Genomic DNA, 17,384 nt, shown 5'->3' on the forward strand with positions numbered 1-17,384 from the left:
AGATTTTGTTGACGCAAGGCACATCTCGCCAAGGCTCATCAGGCTCATCAGGCTCATGTCCGAGTGATTAAAATGCACAAACACATCAATTACAAAAGGGACAATCAACACGGAGAGACCATAGATCAGAACAGAATGGCAGAGGCGAAGTGAGATGGGCTCCGGGGTACTACAAATGAAGAGCAGCCTGCGGGCAAAGCATGCCGGCCAATTGGTTGATCGAGTTGCCAAGGAAAATGGTGGGCATTCTGGTACGAGCAAGGGGAAGGGGCACTCAGGGACCGGGAGCTGCCGTGGCACCAGCCACAGCACCGGCGCTAGCCCGACGAGAAGCTTGGTTCTTGTCAGAATCATCCTTCTTGTCCCAGTCAAAGATGCCGTCCATGGCGTAGCCTTTCTTCTGGAACAGCTTGCTGCAGAATGAAGAAGCGGCACAAAGCAAAGTTGAATGAAAAATAAAACAAAGTGGGGCATGATTAAAAATAAAACCCTCGTTAGCTCTCCTCCAGCAGGTCTGAGCAACCCATTCTTTTCTTTGGTTTTCAAAGCACACAACAATGAGCAAGAGGCATTGTCAGTCTGACCGGAACAGATCGCGTAATCGGTCGTATTCGGGTTGCTCCTCGAAGTGCAGTGCGCGGCAGTAGGACAGATAGGATTCAAACTCGCTTGGAAAGCCGTCGCAGAGCTCCTTGATCTGAGGGCACATGGCTATGAGTCTGACTCGGCAGGAAGGAAGCAACAACACTGGCTCTGAAACGCTGCTTTATATGTGCTTTGTCACAACCGATTGCACAGGACGAACCGGAGTCGCAATCTTTTTCTCCATGATCTTTTCGTATTTCTGCTTCTTGGTCTTGGCCTTGATGCCTTGCCACGGCAGCGCGCTGTGGACCAGATTGGGATGAGTGGTGAATACGCGCGGCTCCACAATGATTGAGTGGCGCTTCAAGGACACCTACCCGCGCAAAAAGTAGAGAAGCACGTAGCCGAGCGACTCCATGTCGTCTCGGCGTGCCTGCTCAACGCCCTTGTGCGTGTTGATGCTGGCATATCGCGCGGTACCTAATCAAAAGCGCCACAAGACAACATTAGCAGAAGAAGAATGCATCGGCAAAAGGTAAGAACATTTTCAAGCCCGAGTGCGATTGAGGACGGGAACGAACCCGTGAGCTGCTTGTCCGTGCGGTAGGCGATGTGTTGGCCGGTCTTGGGGTCACGGTAGCGCTTCGCCAAGCCAAAGTCGATGACGTAGACCTGTAGGCATGACGCAAAGACGGCTAATCAGGAGGTGCTCAATGGACCGGCCAAGTGAAGCAGCATGGGACCACATACCGTGCTAGCCCGCTTGTCCACGCCCAGCAAGAAGTTGTCGGGTTTGATGTCCTGACAGAGTTAGAGAAAAAAAAAAACCATGAAAGTGAATCAACGAGATAGCAAGAGTAACAGTCACGATTGAGCCTGCACTCGAGTTCAAGGCGTCAACTTGGGGGAAAACAAAAAGGAAAGGGGAAAGAAAGAAAAAAAAAAAAAAAAAGTGACCGGCAAGACCACAGCGGGACGTGGGGGACCCTACCCGATGCAAAAAGTGGCGCGTGTGCACATATTCCAAGCGTTCGATCATCTATGAAAGAATGGGAGCCCCGATGCAATGGTGTCAGCCAGGGACAACGGGCTGAACGCTCAAGCTGAAATTTGTTGAAGCAAGGACCAGAATGGAGGCACCTGGTCAGCAAGCATCAGAGCCGTCTTGAGGGTAAATTTGCGCTGGCAGTAGTTGAAGCAGTCCTCCAGGCTGAACCCAGTATCCACAGCATTGACAGCACGGTGAGTGTGAGAATGTGCATATCAGATCTAGGTCTGACCTGGTCTGTCACGAAAACGGGGTCAGCACGATATGGTGAGCACTGACCTCGGCCCGAGGAGCTCCATGACCAAAACATAATAGTCATCATGTTGTCCAAAAAAGCGCACGCGCGGGATGCCTTCGCCACCGTGAAGCAGGCGATAGAGCTTGCCCTCATACTGCAATTGCGGGTAGTTGGCGTGCACCGACTCGAGTTTGACAGCCACACGCTACATTCAGAGAACAGACAGCAGAGCAAAGGCTGCGATGTAAGCGGGCGGATAGCAACGCGGCGTTGAAGTCATGGCCCATGTCCATTCCCACCCAAGCCACGCCAGCGGGTCATTCATTGTATGTGCTGCGGAGCGCGAGCTCCGGAATGTGCCGAGGTAGCTTGCTGGCCCCCTTTCCCTCGTCAAAATTGGACGACTCATGGACTCTCATATCTCATATCTCGCCATCCCTCTCTTTCGGGCCCAATGACGAGGGGTAGCAAAGGGGTGGGTGGATCGAGGGCGAGCGATATAAGGTTTCAAGGGCTGCAGCGACATACCCGGCCACTGGTCAGGGAGACGCCAAGGTAGATCTGACCAAAGCTGCCGCTGCCAATTTGGCGCATGAGCTGATAGCGCCGACAGACGACGAGGTTGGCCGGCACCTTGGGGTGGGCGGTCGCCATGTTGGCAGCTCACAGGCCAGCACGATCGAGGGGCAGCGTCTGATGGAGAGACGACACCGCTTGCACCAGGGCCTATGGTATGGGCAGATGAAGGTATGTGTTGTCTGCTGAGGACGTTGCTTCAGCTGGCGCCGACGGCACTCCGACAGCCCTCACTCGCTGCAACGAGGAGCTGACGCCAAGAGCAGGAGCCAAGGACCAGGAAGGGCTTTTGTGTTAATGGGGTCGTTGTTGAGGGTGCAGCGTTGGGGGCCTCCAGCCTTGTCCAAGACCTGAGGGTGCGTGTGATAGAGACGATAGAATGTGTGACAGCAATGCGACCCAGTCAGCAGTCCACGGCACGTCTCGACCCGACGCGCGCGCAAGGTTGACCGCGTCGCGCAGTCGAGATGAATGAGAAGGCGAGAGAGAGAGAGAGAGAGAGAGAGAGAGAGAGAGAGAGAGAGAGCGAGAGAGAGAGAGTTTGAGAGAGAGAGAGAGTTTGAGAGAGAGAGAGAGAGAGAGACTGATACAGAGACCGAAGGACAGATACAGAGACAGAGAGAGGGGCAGAAAGAGAGAGGGACAGATCCAGATGAGAGAGGGGCAGAAAGAGAGAGAGGGGGAGAGAGAAACAGAAAGAGAGAAGAAACAGCAGAGACACAGGGGAATAGCACAACTACACAAAGAGAGTGTCAAACCGGACGTGTGTCTAACAGGTGGTAGCGCTTTACGGCAATACTACATGTACTGGCTTACCGTCTGATTGCGTTTTGATTGGTTGGTTGACTGGTTGGGTCGGAGGCGGCAGCGGCGGCAGCAGCATTTGGCGTGATAAAGCTCGGGAAGCATCGGACTTGAGCATTACAAGTAAAGCAAAGAGATGGCTCGCTGCTGATAACTTTGGCCACGGGCCTGACCACATCAAGGCAGACGAGGGCCGCAGAGCACCTTCCGGCAAGCAACAGATGGTAGCACCTGACACCGTCAAGGCCCTCTGCCCAAGCAACGGTTTCCATGTGGTAGCGCGTTTGCAAGCTTTCCTGTTCCAACACGAATTCCGATCTGGCAGTTGGTGTGTGGAGACGTGATATGCTCGTCTTGGAGCAGATTGGGCCTCGCCGTTGATCGTGGCACGCCAGGTGCTGACACGAGAAGCCTGCCCTCTTCATCAAAGGACTGCCGAAACAGGCTCTCACCTGTCAATAGCATTCATTCCTAGTCCCGCAGCTGAGCCATCCAAACCTCCCGCCACCCCCTCCTACCCCCACCTTTTTTTGGCGGGAAAAGAGTGTCATCATTTTGCTCGCACATTACGCGAGCAGTATCACCATCACCATCACCACCAAATACAAAGAGAGAGAGAGAGAGAGAGAACAAAAGCAGTCGAGTTTTCCCAACACGACAACACGACAACACGACATCAACACCCGACAAGCGCCGACCGACGACCGACGACCGACGACGAGCGTCGACAGAACGGCTTGGCTTGCTTGTGCGGTTGGCTCGTTCCGTTGGCCGGCTGAGGTCTTCAAGTGCCCTGGACCTGACTGAATTCTACGGCAGTTTGTGCGTGGTTGAGCCAAGGCACCTCTTGGATTGAGCACATCGTTGTTAGGCGTCTACGTATCAGCCTTGTTCTCGTGTCCCCGTCGGCCGATCCATCCTGGCTTGTCCACTTATTCTGGTGCGTTGCTGCTTGTGTTTGTCGGAAATTAATAAGAAAGGGCGACCAAGAAAGAACGACGCTCGCTGTTCTAGGATGATCCCTCTGCGCCCACCCGGGCTGGGTAGGGGGAGCAAGTCTGCGGTCGTTGCGTTGCAAGGGCGTGGTGCCACCCAGCTACCCCGTGACATCTGACCCTGCTGCTTGCACGGTTTGCCAGGATTAGCGCATGTGGAAAGCAACACCAACGTTTCTTCCCATCCCGACATTCCAGTCAACACACAGGAGAGCAGGTGCCCAATCAGAATCTAGCACAGGACTCCGACCGTCTCACATTTCTCCAGCCTCGGGCCAAACAATTTCGTCTACTCCTCGTGCCACCCGTCAACCTTGTTCTAGACTTGGCCGTCGGTGCACTTGCCAGCGCGACGGTGGGATCTCGCCTGGTCACTTGATGGTGTACCTGTGGCACCCGCTCAGAACATGGCCGACCCACACTTTTCACGCTCCGCGAGCACCTCTGTGAGGTCTGCCGTCACCCCTACCGCCTTGGACGATGTCCAGCCGTTTCGCCAGTCTCCCTCCCCGCCACCCACAGCGTCAACCCCGATCAACGGCTCAGTACCGGCAGCACTCGGTGCTCCAACAGAGTCGCCCCCTCAAACAACTGACTCGGCCCACAGTAATCCCACCGCTCCAGACGCCCCCGCACCTTCGGCAATGTCGGTTGGCACCAACGCCCAAAAGGCAGACTTATTGCCCAAGGCCGATCGCTCCTCTCCCAAAGCAAACTGGGAAAAGCAGCCGCGCTGGATCCAGCATCTGAATCGCCTCTCTGCCATCAAGCTTCCCGTCAAGCTCTTTTCTCGCCGCCCGCTGCGCCTCCACCAGACCGTCGTGAGCCCCGAATACCTTCACGATCCACTGCACAAGGAATACATTTTCCACGAGGTCGGATTCGTCTCTGCCCTCGCGTACCCACCTCTTGGCATGTTTTTTTTTTTTTTTTTTTTTTCCGAGAACCTGTTCTCCTCTGCTCATGGCCTTTGCACAACACCCCACAGCACGCTGAAGTTTCAGCCGGAGAGCTCTTCTACGATCTCGTTTTCGTTGCGGTTTGTCATTGCCGCAGCCTACATCCCCGCACCCATCCGGTGGCCAGCCTCATGACAGCCCTGCCTGACGATGTAGATTGGCATTGAGTTGGGCCATTTTCTCAAAGCTGACCTCAGTGGTGCTCGTATTATTGAAACAATTTTGATCTTCGCAACCTCCTGGATCACATGGTTTCACACCAACATTATGCTGGTCGGTGCAAACATGATCGATGGGCCCATCCTTTCTTCCAGTTGCTTCCACACGCGTGCACACACACCACAAGGCCTCTTCCTCATGACGCTGTCGACCCCCTCTTTTCATGGGCTTGGGTTCTTCTTGGCTTGCTCATCAATGTGGCTCTTTAGACTCGCTTCCACATTGGCACGCCGTATTCAATTTTGGTCTTCCTCATCATGCTTGGCACGCTCGGCCACGCTATTCATGCCGTCAATCAAACGGAAGACGATCTCGAAACGGGCTTTGGCAAGAACGACGACCTCATCTTTGGCTCCCTGCTCCTAACGCGCATCTGCTTCCTTTTCATCTGTACGCCGACCGCATCAGATTCTTTATTCTTGATCAAACTCCTTTTGTGGCCATGGTCTTACAAAGTTGTTTTTGTGTTTATTTTTTTTTAATTTTTTGGGTGTGTGTTTCCTTACCCTCACCTCTTCCCTCTCACAGATATATTCATCTATGCCAAGATTGATCTTGCCCGCCCCATGCTCAAGAAGTATTCCTTGTTCTTCTTCTTGTCCTCGATCCTATTGATCGTGGCCACTGCTGTGCCAGATACCGAAACAGCCTTTGCTTGCTGGATTCTGATGCTGGCAGTGGAGATTTTCATGTATCCCATCACTCTGCTGACGACGCCGCACGACTACCAGCTAACGGTGCGCCATGCCTCGCGAATCAGCCAAGGGGCGAGCACGGCACAGAAGCGGATGTCACGGCGGGAACGGAAAGGGGAGGAAGCACACAGAGCGCGCGAGCGGGCATCCGATCTCCTATAGATCTCTTGTCAGCAGCAAAAAGCCCGAATCACTCGTTCCCCTCGCTCAACCACACTCGCATTCTAATTGCTCCGTTGTGGCCGGTTATCCTTTTCTTTTGTAGGTGAACACGGCGCATCTGCTCGAGCGCAACCAGCTTTGGGTCATCCTCATTCTCGGTATGTGCGGCAAGAAGGGCTGGCATTTGCATTGGCGCCGGCCACTTCGCTGTGTTTTTGCCCAGTCTCATGCTGCCTGTGGCTCTGGGATGGCAATGCGCAGGCGAGTCGATCATCTCCATCGCCACTGCGCAACACACGCGGGACCTAGAGTACTACGTCGTTGCCATCGGCTCTTTCCTTATTGCCTATTGGCTGATGCGTTTTCACAACTACTCTCAGGTCTGGCTTGTCGGTCTATTGCAGTTTTATTTATTTATTTATTTTTTTATTTATCTTTTTGTTCCGGGTTTACGCCGGCTCTATCAACAGCAGCGGCGGAGTCCGCCACGCTCATCCGTTATGCGCTCTGTTTCTGCTCCTGCGTTTTGCACAATTCTCTTTGCATAACGGCCTTTTGTGACTGGCAGCACTTGTTCGACGAGCGAGCCGAGGAACACGCGCTCGATCACAGTCCTTGGATGGGGTTCATCTTCGACTTGCTTCAGCTCATTATTACGAGTGGCATGCTAATCATGGCCGTGGGCATCAAGTTTGCCATTACATACAACGGCAAAAATGCTTACGGTGTGACCCCTTCCCCTGTGGCAGCGCGATGATGTGGCGACGCTGACCCCGCCGTTATCTCCTTGGTTGCGCCTCTTGACGGCACACCGTGGCCTTGTTTTTTTTTCAGGTTACCACCAAGAATACGCCTGGACCTTGACAGTGTCTCTCGGTGTGACGCTGATTACCATGAACTTATCCCGGGTTTGCCACAAGCTGCGTCCGTTAAAGGTCTGCGGCAAAGAAACTGGTCGTTATACCGTCATTGGCATCGAGGTGCGTTACTGGGATTGCTACCAACCAACTTTTCTTTTGCTTCGCCCAAGCCATGCTTGCGTGAACCTACCTGCCCGCACATGCGCCTGCGTCTCACTGACGGTGTTATGGCATGCAGCTGGTCTTGAGCATGGCCGTGATTCCTCTAGCAGCGCTTATTGAAGATGCACACAAGGTGTATGAAATCAACGCGACCACTGGCGAGGAGGAGTATTACTATGAGGGAGGCTCGGTGTTTCAGGCCGTCCACCTTATTTTGGTCCTAACAGGTTCGAGTTGTGGACTTGATGTCTCTCTCTCTTGTGTGTGTGTGTGTGTGTGTGTGTGTGTGTGTGTGTGTGTGTGTGTGCGCGCGCGCGTGTTAAGGAGTAGGTCCTTTGTGCATTTTGTTGCATGCAGAGTCTCTGACGCGGTCATGGGTTTTGCATGTTTCTAGTCATTGTCGGTTTGCTGCTGCTGCTCGAGACACGTGTCAAGGCGGCAGACGACGACCAAGCTCTTCGCGAGGATTTCCAACAGTCCAAGGCAACACAAACCGAGCTAACCTCGTTCTCCAACCTCGAACGGTCTGTTGCTTGCGGCTCGCCGTTACTCATCTGCGATTTGGCACTCACCCTGAACGGTGCATGGTGAATTTGGCTTGTGCGGGTTTGCTGGAACAGGCGCCAAGCGCAAGCACTTGCCGTGCGTCGCCAACGCGAGCAGGAACATGCAGACAGTCACCATCATTGGTATGTTCCTGTCTTTTACTCTGCCCCCGACTGTCCCCGGCTCTTCCTGGCTGTGTCGGCTCCTGATGCGCCCATCGCTTCTGCTGTACCACTGTTTCGTGCTCAACCCGCCGTCACGGTCTGGCTTAACCGAACAGGTACAACTTTTGGCGTCACCACCATCGCGATCACTCGCCGTCGAGTCCTGGCGTACACAGCCATCGCTTTCGTTTCTTCAATCGAAGCCGGGGTAATCTATCCCTATCACACGACACCGACTTGGCCAGCCCCGAGTCTGGTTACGGTTGGTTCGACAATGAGAGCTCAATATCAAGCGCTGAGGCCACTCGCCTGTGGCGTAACCGTGCTGGGCTCAATTCCAAATTTACATGCATCCTTGTTCGACCATTTATAGGACGGCAAAGCAGCATCACGCACCGTTCCGCGTCTGATTTGCAAGATGCAAGCATGCGCTCGCAGCCTCGAAAACGCAGCGGTCTGCGCTCCTCTGCGTCCATGCCATCCTTCCAGCCCGAGGAGCCAGAAACTCCAAAGGGTGATAAGCCCAAACAGGTGCGTCGAGCGCGCACAAGGTTATGAAACATAAGCCAAGCCAGTTCGTTCTATCAAGTCATGTGCATGCCACACATTGTCTGCTAACCTTGTTTGTGGACCGCTGATGTTTAGCTGGGCTTTTATGCTGGGGCAGAGAGCACCACCTCGCTGGATCAGGCGTCAAGTACCGAGGATCTGCATTTGCAGCTCGGTCAGGCCGAGGGTGGACCGGGCTTCGGCCGCTCTCGCAAGCCACGCACTTCCCTCATTCCGCGTCTCAGCAGTGTCTCCGAGAGCATGCACGAGGTGCGCTTCCCCCCCCCCCCCCCCCCAACTTTTTACGTGCATTGTCTTGGCTCATCCTCTTTTCTCCCCCGCTTCTTATCGATTTTGGGTTATGTGGCACCGTCAAACTAGCTGGATCAGCAGGCGCACCTGGCACCCGCAGAGTCGCTCAGTAACGTGTCTCGGGGCAGCGTGGACAGCGACGGAGGCGTGGGGTTGAACCTCACTATGGCGACTCGACCTGACGCATCCGACCTGATCGAACAGGATCCTGAACAGCTTTCCACGCGTGGCAAGATGGCCGTGCCACCTCGTCGGGCCATGTCGCTCGGCACGACTGAGCGCGAGCGCTCGCAATCCGCCGTGTCAGCCATGCAGCGCATTCGTCGCCAACGCGCGCAAGTTGAGCGACTGCCGTCGGTGGGGTCGGGTGAACTGACGCGCAACGATCACAGTAGCGCATCCCTTCGACGATTTAGCCTCTTTCATCGAAGCAATCATCCCTCCACGGACAATTTCCTGCAGGAAATGGAGGACGAAGTCTTTTACATTGCGGAGGAAGGTCCCGATCCAGTTGGTGGTCCCGCCCCCACCAACAAGACCGAGCTCGCCCTCAACGGCGAATCATTCGACGGAGTTTTCATTGACATCCAGGTGCACGACCAGGACCAGCCACAAGCGGCGCATGAAGCAACGTTGCGTAGCAGCAGCGAAGCATAGGGCTTTGTGTAGCCTTGTGGTTGAGTCTCCTTTCCCCCCTCGGCGTCCGCACCTTTCTGCATCCCCTTGGGAGCTACAGATCTTGTTATAGCCTGCCTTAACCGAGTCTTACTGATTTTCTTTTGGATAGTTGGCCACTTGTTGCGCGTGTATCTCGAGCAACTTGATGAATTTCTGGTCATTCCATCTTTTTTCCCTTGAGTTTTCTGTTATTCGATTCTAGCTTGCGCTCGCCGCATTCATGCCATAATGTCAATCTATCGACCACGGCAAAGCCTTTTCTTCTATCCCAGCATCTCAATGAAGAAGGCCCCCTCTCAAAACTGCACATGTTCTTGCGCCACGTTTGGGTACCGCGACACAGCAAAAGTCACCTCACACACGAAGCGATCCAGATGGCTTGACTGGCTCCAAGACCATCAGACGCCTCCATGATAGTCGGCAGGAGAAACTGCAGGCGGAGGCAATGTTCTATCAAATCCCACATGCCAGTGGTGCATGTTGTAGTGGTAGTATCATCAAACGTGGGGGTTTCGGCTTTTAGTCCTCTTTATGCCAGGATGCGACCACGTACAGCCACCACCGCCTCTACTGCCACCACCACCACCACCACCACCACGTTTCTTGTTGTGAAACAGCAATTGTCAGCACATGGTACAATTTGCTGTCCGCAGTTTTGTGAGCGTTCATCAAAACAGTCAACCGGTTGACGCGTGCGCAACCGCGCTTGCGCGTTTGGTCGGGGTGCAGGGATCACTCTCAGTTTGCATCGTAAACCAGCATCTGTACAGTGAGTAGGGTGTGTCTGGGTGTGGCTTGCTAGGCAGCGATGAGCCGTTGGCAAGCGCCGTTCATCTGAACGGGTCTGCACCTTGCCAGCACCGCCAGTGTGGAATCGTTGCATTTTTTTTGGGGCTGCGCTCGACGTGGAGTTGACTTGTTGGCGTCGGCGTCATTTGATTGCTCTTGCATAGCCTGCTGGGCCTGGACCTGGGCATGGCGCTTCACTGGTTTGCAGTGCTCAACTCAACACATCGACGTGTCTGGTCAGCCCTTTCTTCAGCTTGCTCGACGTGTAGCAGCAGCAACGTTTTGCGTCAACGGGCACGGACCATCATGACCAGCCCAGGCTCCCATACACCAGCCATGGCAGCCACAGTGGCCACGCCATCAGTGCACACCAAGCTTCCCTTTGCGTTTCATGGCCAAGATGCGTTCTGGGTGCGTCCAGCGGGAGAGACCTTGCAGCTGCGCATGGCCACGGATGCGTCTGCTCAGCTCAAAGGCGTCTTTGTCCGTCTTGAGGTGGGTCTCGCAGTGAACCTCACATCAACCAACGAACGTATTTGCACGCTTGACTGGCAACGTCGTTCGTGCCTTCATATTTCCGTGAATTTGACTGGCCCTAACTGCAACCCGGGCCTTGCGCCAATCTACTAGCCGGATAACGAGGAACATCGGGTCCCGATGGAGCTTGAGTCGACGAGCAACCGTCTGAACTACTGGGTGGCCACCGTGCCCTGCAATCGCGGTCAGTAGCGCCTGCATTTCTCTTGGGAGGACAGCGAGAATTAAAATAAAACTCGATGACAGCTGAAAGCCTGACAGAGTGGCTCGCTCTGTTGGTTGTCTTGTGGTGGGTTGCGTAGATCGAGCGCAGACGCACTACGCCTTCAAGATCTTGCTTCCTGACCGTCAGATTTGGCTTGATGCTAGGGGCATGTGGCCCCGCATCCCAGGTCGTGAGACGCACTTTTGTTACTGTTCGAGCACGCCGCCCACCTGGATCTACTCGCAGATCTTCTACCAAATATTTCCGGACCGATTCTGTAACGGCAAGGATTCGCTGAGCGTCCGGGAGGGCGAGTACACCTACTTGGGTGCGGCAGTGTCACGGCGCGAGTGGGGGGCCTTGCCCCGCTCCGATGATGAACACCGCTGCTCTGAGTTCTTTGGCGGTGACCTGGTGGGCGTGCGTCAGAAGCTCGATTACATCCAGGATTTGGGCATCACCGCTCTGTATTTGAACCCAATCTTCACCTCGCCCAGCAACCACAAGTATGACACGGTGGACTATTTGTCGATCGACAAACATCTCGGTGGTGAAGAGGCTCTTTTGGCCTTGCGTGCAGAGACGAAGGAGCGAGGCATGAAGCTGGTGCTAGATGCCGTGCTCAACCACACGTCCTCTCACCACCCTTTTATGGATCGCTACGGTGAGTTGGGCGTGCACGACTTCGGCCGCCCCAAAGGGCTGCCTCATCGTTTCGGCTTCATCCCGAGTTGAAACAACCTCGCTAGGTGAACACGGCACCGAAGGCGCGTATGGCAATCCCGCCTCTCTATATCGCGGTACGCAGTGTGTGATGTGTGTGGTGTGGGTTGTGGGTCGGGGGGAGAGGGTCAAACTACGGAACGCAACTTGGTGGGCCGATGTAGAGGTTGGGCCAACGTGCTCACCGTGTCTGGACAGAGTTTTACTTTTTTCAGGGTGACGACTATGTCTCCTGGCTGGGCTATCATTCGCTGCCCAAGCTCAATCTGGCCAATGCCAAGGTTTGTCTCGCCCTAACGATTCGTGGCAGCATTTTGTGCCCAAAGCTGAACGGACTGCCGTCCTGGCCATCGGCGCGCTGTATGCCAAATAGGTGCAAGAGTACTTCTGGCTTGGCGATCAGGCCGTGGTCAAAAAGTATTTGCAAAAGCCTTATGACATTGATGGGTGGCGCTTTGACGTGATTCACAGTGAGTCCCTTACTTTCACTGCATTGATTTTGATAACTCCTCACTCCGGACCGCTTGCCTGCGTGTTGGGTTGTGCACTCAGTGCTGGGCGAGGGGGATACGGCGCGCAACAACAAGCTCTACGTTCAACAGCTGCGCACAGCTGTCAAGCATGCACGCGCCGACGCCTGGTTTTTGGGCGAGCACTTTTATGAGGCCACGGCCTGGCTCCAGGGGTCAGTTGCGTTGGTGGGGATCATGTCACGCTGTGTGTGTGTGTGTGTGTGTGTGTGTGTGTGTGTGTGTGTGTGTGTGTGTGTGTGTGTGTGTGTGTGTGTGTGTTGACGTTTGGTTGGGTGCTGCAGCGATCTCGAGGACGGCGCCATGAACTACTACGGCTTTGCCCATCCGGTCCGGGCTTTTTTGGCGCAGCAAGACTTGATTTTCGAGCCCGTGCATGTGACGGGCAAGGAGATGGCGGCATGGCTGCGCGAGGCGCGGGGCAAGATTCCTTGGGCCAACGTTCTCTCCCAGCTCAACTTGCTAGACTCGCACGATACGCCACGCTTTCTGTGGCTGCTCAAGGGCAACAAGGCACTCATGCGCTTGGGTGTTGGGCTACTCATGACCTACCCGGGGGTTCCCTGCATTTACTACGGTGACGAGGTGCGTCAATTGGGACGGTTTGGTACCCTCGACTGACGGGAAAGGGGCAGCCCATCGGGTGCTGCTGGAGAATGTTTGATCTCGTTGCCACTCGTGTCATGGCATCATGTTGGGTTGGGTTGCAACGTGGCCTGTAGGTGGGGCTCGAGGGAGGACCGGACCCCGATTGCCGCCGGTGCTTTCCCTGGCACGACGAAGGAAGCTGGGACCAGGATCTACTCGGCTATTATCGAACCATGACCGGGCTCAGGCGGGCTTGGCCGGTACTGCAAACGGGAGCCATGCTGGATCTCGACGCTGGGCGAGATACGTACGCATTTGCGCGTTTCCTCAAGGGAGAGCACGTCGTGATTGTTGCCCTGAATCGCAACCCGCACCAGACAGCCCAGATCACGGCTCTGGTCTGGCACTTGGGCTTGCCAGAGGAAGGAAGCCTGCAACAAGTTGATCTGAGTCCTTCGGCCCCAAGTCGTGCCCCCGGACGCGAAGCCGCAGCAGATGGCGTGCGGCACACTGGCGAAATCTCCTATCGTGACGGCACCCTAAAGTTGTCAGTGCCACCCGCCTCGCTTCTTGTGTTCGAGTATCGGTTCTAATCCCGCCAGCATTGAAAATTGACACAAGCTGGACCTCAAACCCAGATCGTGAGTGCACTCGGGCGACTTTGACAGAGAGAGAGAGAGAGAGAGAGAGAGAGAGAAGAAAAAAAAAAGCCGAGTGCGACCTTGACACAGAGAGAAAAAAAGAGTGACTGCGTCCGGGAACGGTTCAGCCTCTGGTGCAGGGCGGGGAGCAAGCTACTGCAGCCGACCCTTCGGAGGCGTTGTCTATGGCGATCACTGTTTGTGCTTGGCCACATTAGGGGCGACAACGCCGGCGGCTAGCTCATCTCCTCGGGCTGTTCCACGTCATGCGTGTTCTTTAATCGACGTCCATTGCATGCGAGCAACGGATCAACGAAGCATACAGTCTAAGCGTGACGCCACCCCGCTCCACACCAGCAGCCAATCCTTGATGGTTTCCTCTCGTACTCGATGAATTCCCGATTGACTGGGCACTCCCAACCTGATCTTGGGTATAAGTTTGACATATGAGTGATAATTTAAGGCATGCTGTATTTATATAAACCCCCTCTATCTTGTCAAGGGGAGGCAATGAAAATTCCTTATTTTTTCCGGACAAGGCGGAACGAGTTTTTAGCTCAAGAGGCGGCGGCGTCACTTCAGCAGCGCAGCCAAGGCAGTAGGCTGAATGGACTGGGGGTAACGAAAGAAGAGGCGACCTGGGTTGCAGGGGTAGCTGTGTGCTGGCTCGAAGAAGCTTGCCGCTGTTGCCTCCTTCGTTTCTTTTCGAGGGTTTGAAGAGGAGGTGGTGGGTGGGCTGCATCAATCCCGGCATCATCAAAACATGGCGGATGAGGACAGCAAGTTCTCTGCCAAGCAGCTCAAGGAGTTTCGCCTGGCATATGGTTCGTTCCCGATGACTCCCACGAGTGCCTCAGAAGGGATGCGGGCAGAGAGTTGGGATCGCAGAGTCTGCTCGTGTGCGCCGACCATGTTGATGGCAGGCAACTTGACCAGCGGTTCCTGCCGCACCTCTCGAGTCTCAACCTCTGATGCGTGATGAATGGGTACTTTCGAGCACATTTAGGTATCTATGACGAGGATGGTGACGGCAAGCTCGACTCTGACGCCTGCTGCAAATGCCTGCGCGCCTGTGGTATCCCCCTCACGGAGAACGCCATTGCCGTACGTCTGCGTGTCAAGACCATTCCCGCCCCCTGCCCTTCTGGAATCTGTAGCAAGGCGTCAATCTGTTTGTCCTTCAGCACCTTCACAGTTTGATGCTGTGATGGGCTTATTTGCAGAATATCACGACCGATCTCGACATTTATTCTGATGGCGAGGTGCGCAGCCGAGTCCAAAGTGTCTTGGGCATTTCCTGCCATTTCTCATTGTCTGTGCATGTGTCCACTCATTCATCCGCGTAGGTCAACTGGGATGGGTTTATGGCCTTGATGGAAGAGCACCACAAGCCTCTGCCCACAGAGAAGGAGCTCATCGCTGCTTTCAAAGCGGTCTGTTTATCGCGCAGCTTTTCTCCCTCCTGCCCTCTGGTGAAGGAGCATATCTTTTTTCTTCCTGTTTTTTTTTTTTTTTTTTTGTTCTTTTTTTTTCTCTTGAGCCATTTGCCCGAGCATAAAGCCCTCACCATTGCGTTCCACCTTGCTTGGGATTTGGGCTGCAACAGATGGATGAGGATGGCTCAGGTGCCGTCAGCCGCAGTGAGCTGAAGCGTTTCCTTACTAACGTCGGCGAAAAACTTAGCGAAGACGAGGTCTGTGGTGGTCATCTGAATCCCGACCTGAGTTCTTGCGTTGCTCTCAAACCGCTCCACTCGTTCTCATTCCAACCCCGCCTTTGTTTTGCTTGCTGTGTGGTCATGTGTTGTCGCAGTTCGAGCAAATGGTGGCCGACATTGACACAGACGGAGATGGTGAAATTGATTACAAGGAGTTTGCCAGCTTAATGGCCAAATCCTCGTCCTACAGTGACTTTTAGGTTTCATCTTGCCTATAAACTGCCGAGCTCCTCAAAGTGCCTTTGTTGTATCGCTGGTGTGGTTGAGATTCGTGACATCTCACTCTCGCTGAATGTGCAAAAAAACGTGCAAAATATACACCCCCTGTGAGCACGGCGTGGGGGACAACCCACCCACGTGTTTTGATGTCAACCAACTCCCGGCTTCCTGGCATGTCTGCATGTCAAGCATGTACATGTCAATTGATGATGGATTATACTCATGCTGTCGGGTGAGTTCCAACTTGAGGGCAATTGTTAGAATGCTGCCAAGTAGCTTTCGTCTCGATACGTTGGAAGGTATCTGGATGGATTGATGTGTAGGGAAGCGAAAGTATCAGCACCGGTACCACCGGTGCCTCTGCAACAAATCCTTGAACTTCACTCCTTCCCTGGGCACCGACTTCTGCTCTCTAGTCGGCCTTCTTGCTCTGAGCCGACTTGGCGGCTTGTTCCACCTTGGCTTGAGCCTTGTCCTCACGGAACAGGGCCTGAAAGGCAACGATCATGGCGCACATGGCACAGAATAGGGTCACACCCATCAAGATGGGTTGCTCGTCCCGGAGGTACACAAAACCGGCCATGATGGACTGCAGTTGCCTGCCCGATCGGGGGCAAAGCCATTCCCAACGTCAGATGGAGCGGGGCAACAAGTCAACTCGGGTGGCGCGACGGAGCGACAGGTCACGGCTCACATACTTTTCCAAAAAGCGGCTACTTGAATTGATGCTGCTGCCCTCAACCTGCAAGTGGCCGGTCGAAGAAATCGCAAAAGCGTGCGTCAGGACCCTAGTTGTACCTGCAGTGGCAACAAATGCAGTGTGGTGCGAGCGAACCGACCTTGCCAGCCTTGACGTCGGCCAAGAAAGCTTGAACGGCCGCCGTATCAGCAACATCGCCGTCATACATGAAGAAGACCATGTTTGCTTGATCATGAACCTAGAATTGATCCAGAGCACGCAAGTGATACACTGAGCTGATGGGTGTGGCCATGCATGGGCGGATCGGGCATGCAAGCAAGCAGCAGATAGAGGCCACAGATGTTGTTTAGCCGCTCAAGCGGTGCACACGCACCACCAAAATGGGCAGCTGGTTTGTGTCTGCCTGCCAGATTTTGTTCACGAGAAAGGGGATCTACAAGGGGGGCAGGATGCCAAATGAGGGGCGAGCCCATGGCACAGGAGTTGCAGCAAGCACTGAAAACCCATGCAGCATTGCGCACCATTTTGGGTTGCATGAAAGCAAATTGTTGGTCCTCAATGACGTTGGCCAGCTTCAAAGCCTGCGCGGCCCCTGTGGAATCGGCGTCTTCCACCAGGAGCACGGCCACGCTGGGCGGATTCTTGTTTCCATAAAAACCACGTGCATTCTGCGAGTTGAACTCAAAGACGCGCGGGAAACGGTGCAACAAAGCCCACTGGCGCCCGGCATGCAATGTGTCACGGAAAAGGCGTGGCCAAAGATGATTACAGATACATGTCAGGTGTGAAACTGCGACAAGTCATGCAATGGCCTTACGTCTGCCAGATTCTCGGGTTCACCGGTGTAAGTCAAGGTTTCCTCATCCTTGCAGAGATAAATGCCGGGCGTCAGCGACAGGCCCGCATCCGCAACAACAGCAGGCGTGGCCACAGCGCAGGCCACGTTGGGCAGCATATCACCGGCAGCTAAGATGCATGACGGTGATGATGTCGTGAGATTTGCGGTGGCAGTGAAGAAGGTCGGCCAGGATGGTCGAGACAGGCACCATTGTTTATACCGCGTTCGAGGGCCGTGGCAGGTGCTTTGTCTTGCACGAACAGCACAAAAGGCGTTGTCTTGGCCGCGACCAGGCGGGTGGCAAGGTCGTCCTTTGAGCTCACGCGCGCAATCAGAGGCTTGTTA

At 54.6% G+C, this 17,384-nt stretch overlaps 6 protein-coding genes across 6 annotated transcripts in view; 3 read left to right on the top strand and 3 right to left on the bottom strand.

Annotated features, from left to right (window-relative positions):
- Nucleotides 1-574: 574 nt before the first annotated feature.
- MONBRDRAFT_16552 (uncharacterized protein) lies at nt 575-2,525 on the bottom strand (the record flags this gene model as incomplete). The annotated part of the gene is made up of 9 exons (XM_001745023.1): nt 575-697; nt 806-887; nt 963-1,065; nt 1,167-1,257; nt 1,336-1,386; nt 1,577-1,624; nt 1,726-1,795; nt 1,913-2,076; nt 2,400-2,525. The coding sequence occupies 9 exons, from the start codon at nt 2,523-2,525 to the stop codon at nt 575-577; spliced, it is 858 nt and encodes a 285-aa protein (XP_001745075.1).
- A 199-nt stretch (nt 2,526-2,724) lies between these two features.
- On the bottom strand, nt 2,725-3,523 carry MONBRDRAFT_24627 (uncharacterized protein; the record flags this gene model as incomplete). The annotated part of the gene is made up of 3 exons (XM_001745024.1): nt 2,725-2,797; nt 2,898-3,183; nt 3,264-3,523. Coding segments are annotated over 3 exons (619 nt in total), but the record flags the coding sequence as incomplete, so codon positions are not given.
- Nucleotides 3,524-4,653: 1,130 nt separating this feature from the next.
- MONBRDRAFT_24628 (uncharacterized protein) lies at nt 4,654-9,531 on the top strand (the record flags this gene model as incomplete). Its single annotated transcript, XM_001744844.1, has 15 exons — nt 4,654-5,121; nt 5,235-5,285; nt 5,634-5,814; nt 5,953-6,161; nt 6,385-6,439; nt 6,543-6,661; nt 6,850-7,006; nt 7,116-7,261; nt 7,380-7,629; nt 7,698-7,827; nt 7,924-7,992; nt 8,130-8,275; nt 8,387-8,544; nt 8,659-8,832; nt 9,079-9,531. The coding sequence occupies 15 exons, from the start codon at nt 4,654-4,656 to the stop codon at nt 9,529-9,531; spliced, it is 2,766 nt and encodes a 921-aa protein (XP_001744896.1).
- Nucleotides 9,532-10,998: 1,467 nt separating this feature from the next.
- MONBRDRAFT_24629 (uncharacterized protein) lies at nt 10,999-13,517 on the top strand (the record flags this gene model as incomplete). The annotated part of the gene is made up of 8 exons (XM_001744845.1): nt 10,999-11,062; nt 11,181-11,747; nt 11,833-11,883; nt 12,005-12,087; nt 12,180-12,276; nt 12,359-12,593; nt 12,621-12,921; nt 13,059-13,517. 8 exons carry the CDS (start codon nt 10,999-11,001, stop codon nt 13,515-13,517), a joined length of 1,857 nt encoding a protein of 618 aa, XP_001744897.1.
- An 811-nt stretch (nt 13,518-14,328) lies between these two features.
- MONBRDRAFT_24630 (uncharacterized protein) lies at nt 14,329-15,482 on the top strand (the record flags this gene model as incomplete). The annotated part of the gene is made up of 6 exons (XM_001744846.1): nt 14,329-14,389; nt 14,572-14,669; nt 14,789-14,827; nt 14,912-14,998; nt 15,172-15,258; nt 15,378-15,482. 6 exons carry the CDS (start codon nt 14,329-14,331, stop codon nt 15,480-15,482), a joined length of 477 nt encoding a protein of 158 aa, XP_001744898.1.
- Nucleotides 15,483-15,796: 314 nt separating this feature from the next.
- Nucleotides 15,797-17,384, bottom strand: part of MONBRDRAFT_36711 (uncharacterized protein) — a 2,476-nt gene continuing 888 nt past the window's right edge. The window contains exons 4-10 of the mRNA XM_001745025.1: nt 17,260-17,384; nt 17,019-17,167; nt 16,723-16,917; nt 16,575-16,634; nt 16,341-16,439; nt 16,200-16,243; nt 15,797-16,100 (exon numbers count right to left, since the gene is read on the bottom strand). Coding sequence (XP_001745077.1) covers nt 15,914-16,100; nt 16,200-16,243; nt 16,341-16,439; nt 16,575-16,634; nt 16,723-16,917; nt 17,019-17,167; nt 17,260-17,384 — 859 coding nt within the window. The 3' untranslated portion in view covers nt 15,797-15,913. The remainder of the gene's footprint in view (nt 16,101-16,199; nt 16,244-16,340; nt 16,440-16,574; nt 16,635-16,722; nt 16,918-17,018; nt 17,168-17,259) is intronic.

Source organism: Monosiga brevicollis, genomic scaffold, assembly GCF_000002865.3.
Source record: "Monosiga brevicollis MX1 MONBRscaffold_7 genomic scaffold, whole genome shotgun sequence".
In the NCBI taxonomy this organism is placed as follows: Eukaryota; class Choanoflagellata; order Craspedida; family Salpingoecidae; genus Monosiga; species Monosiga brevicollis.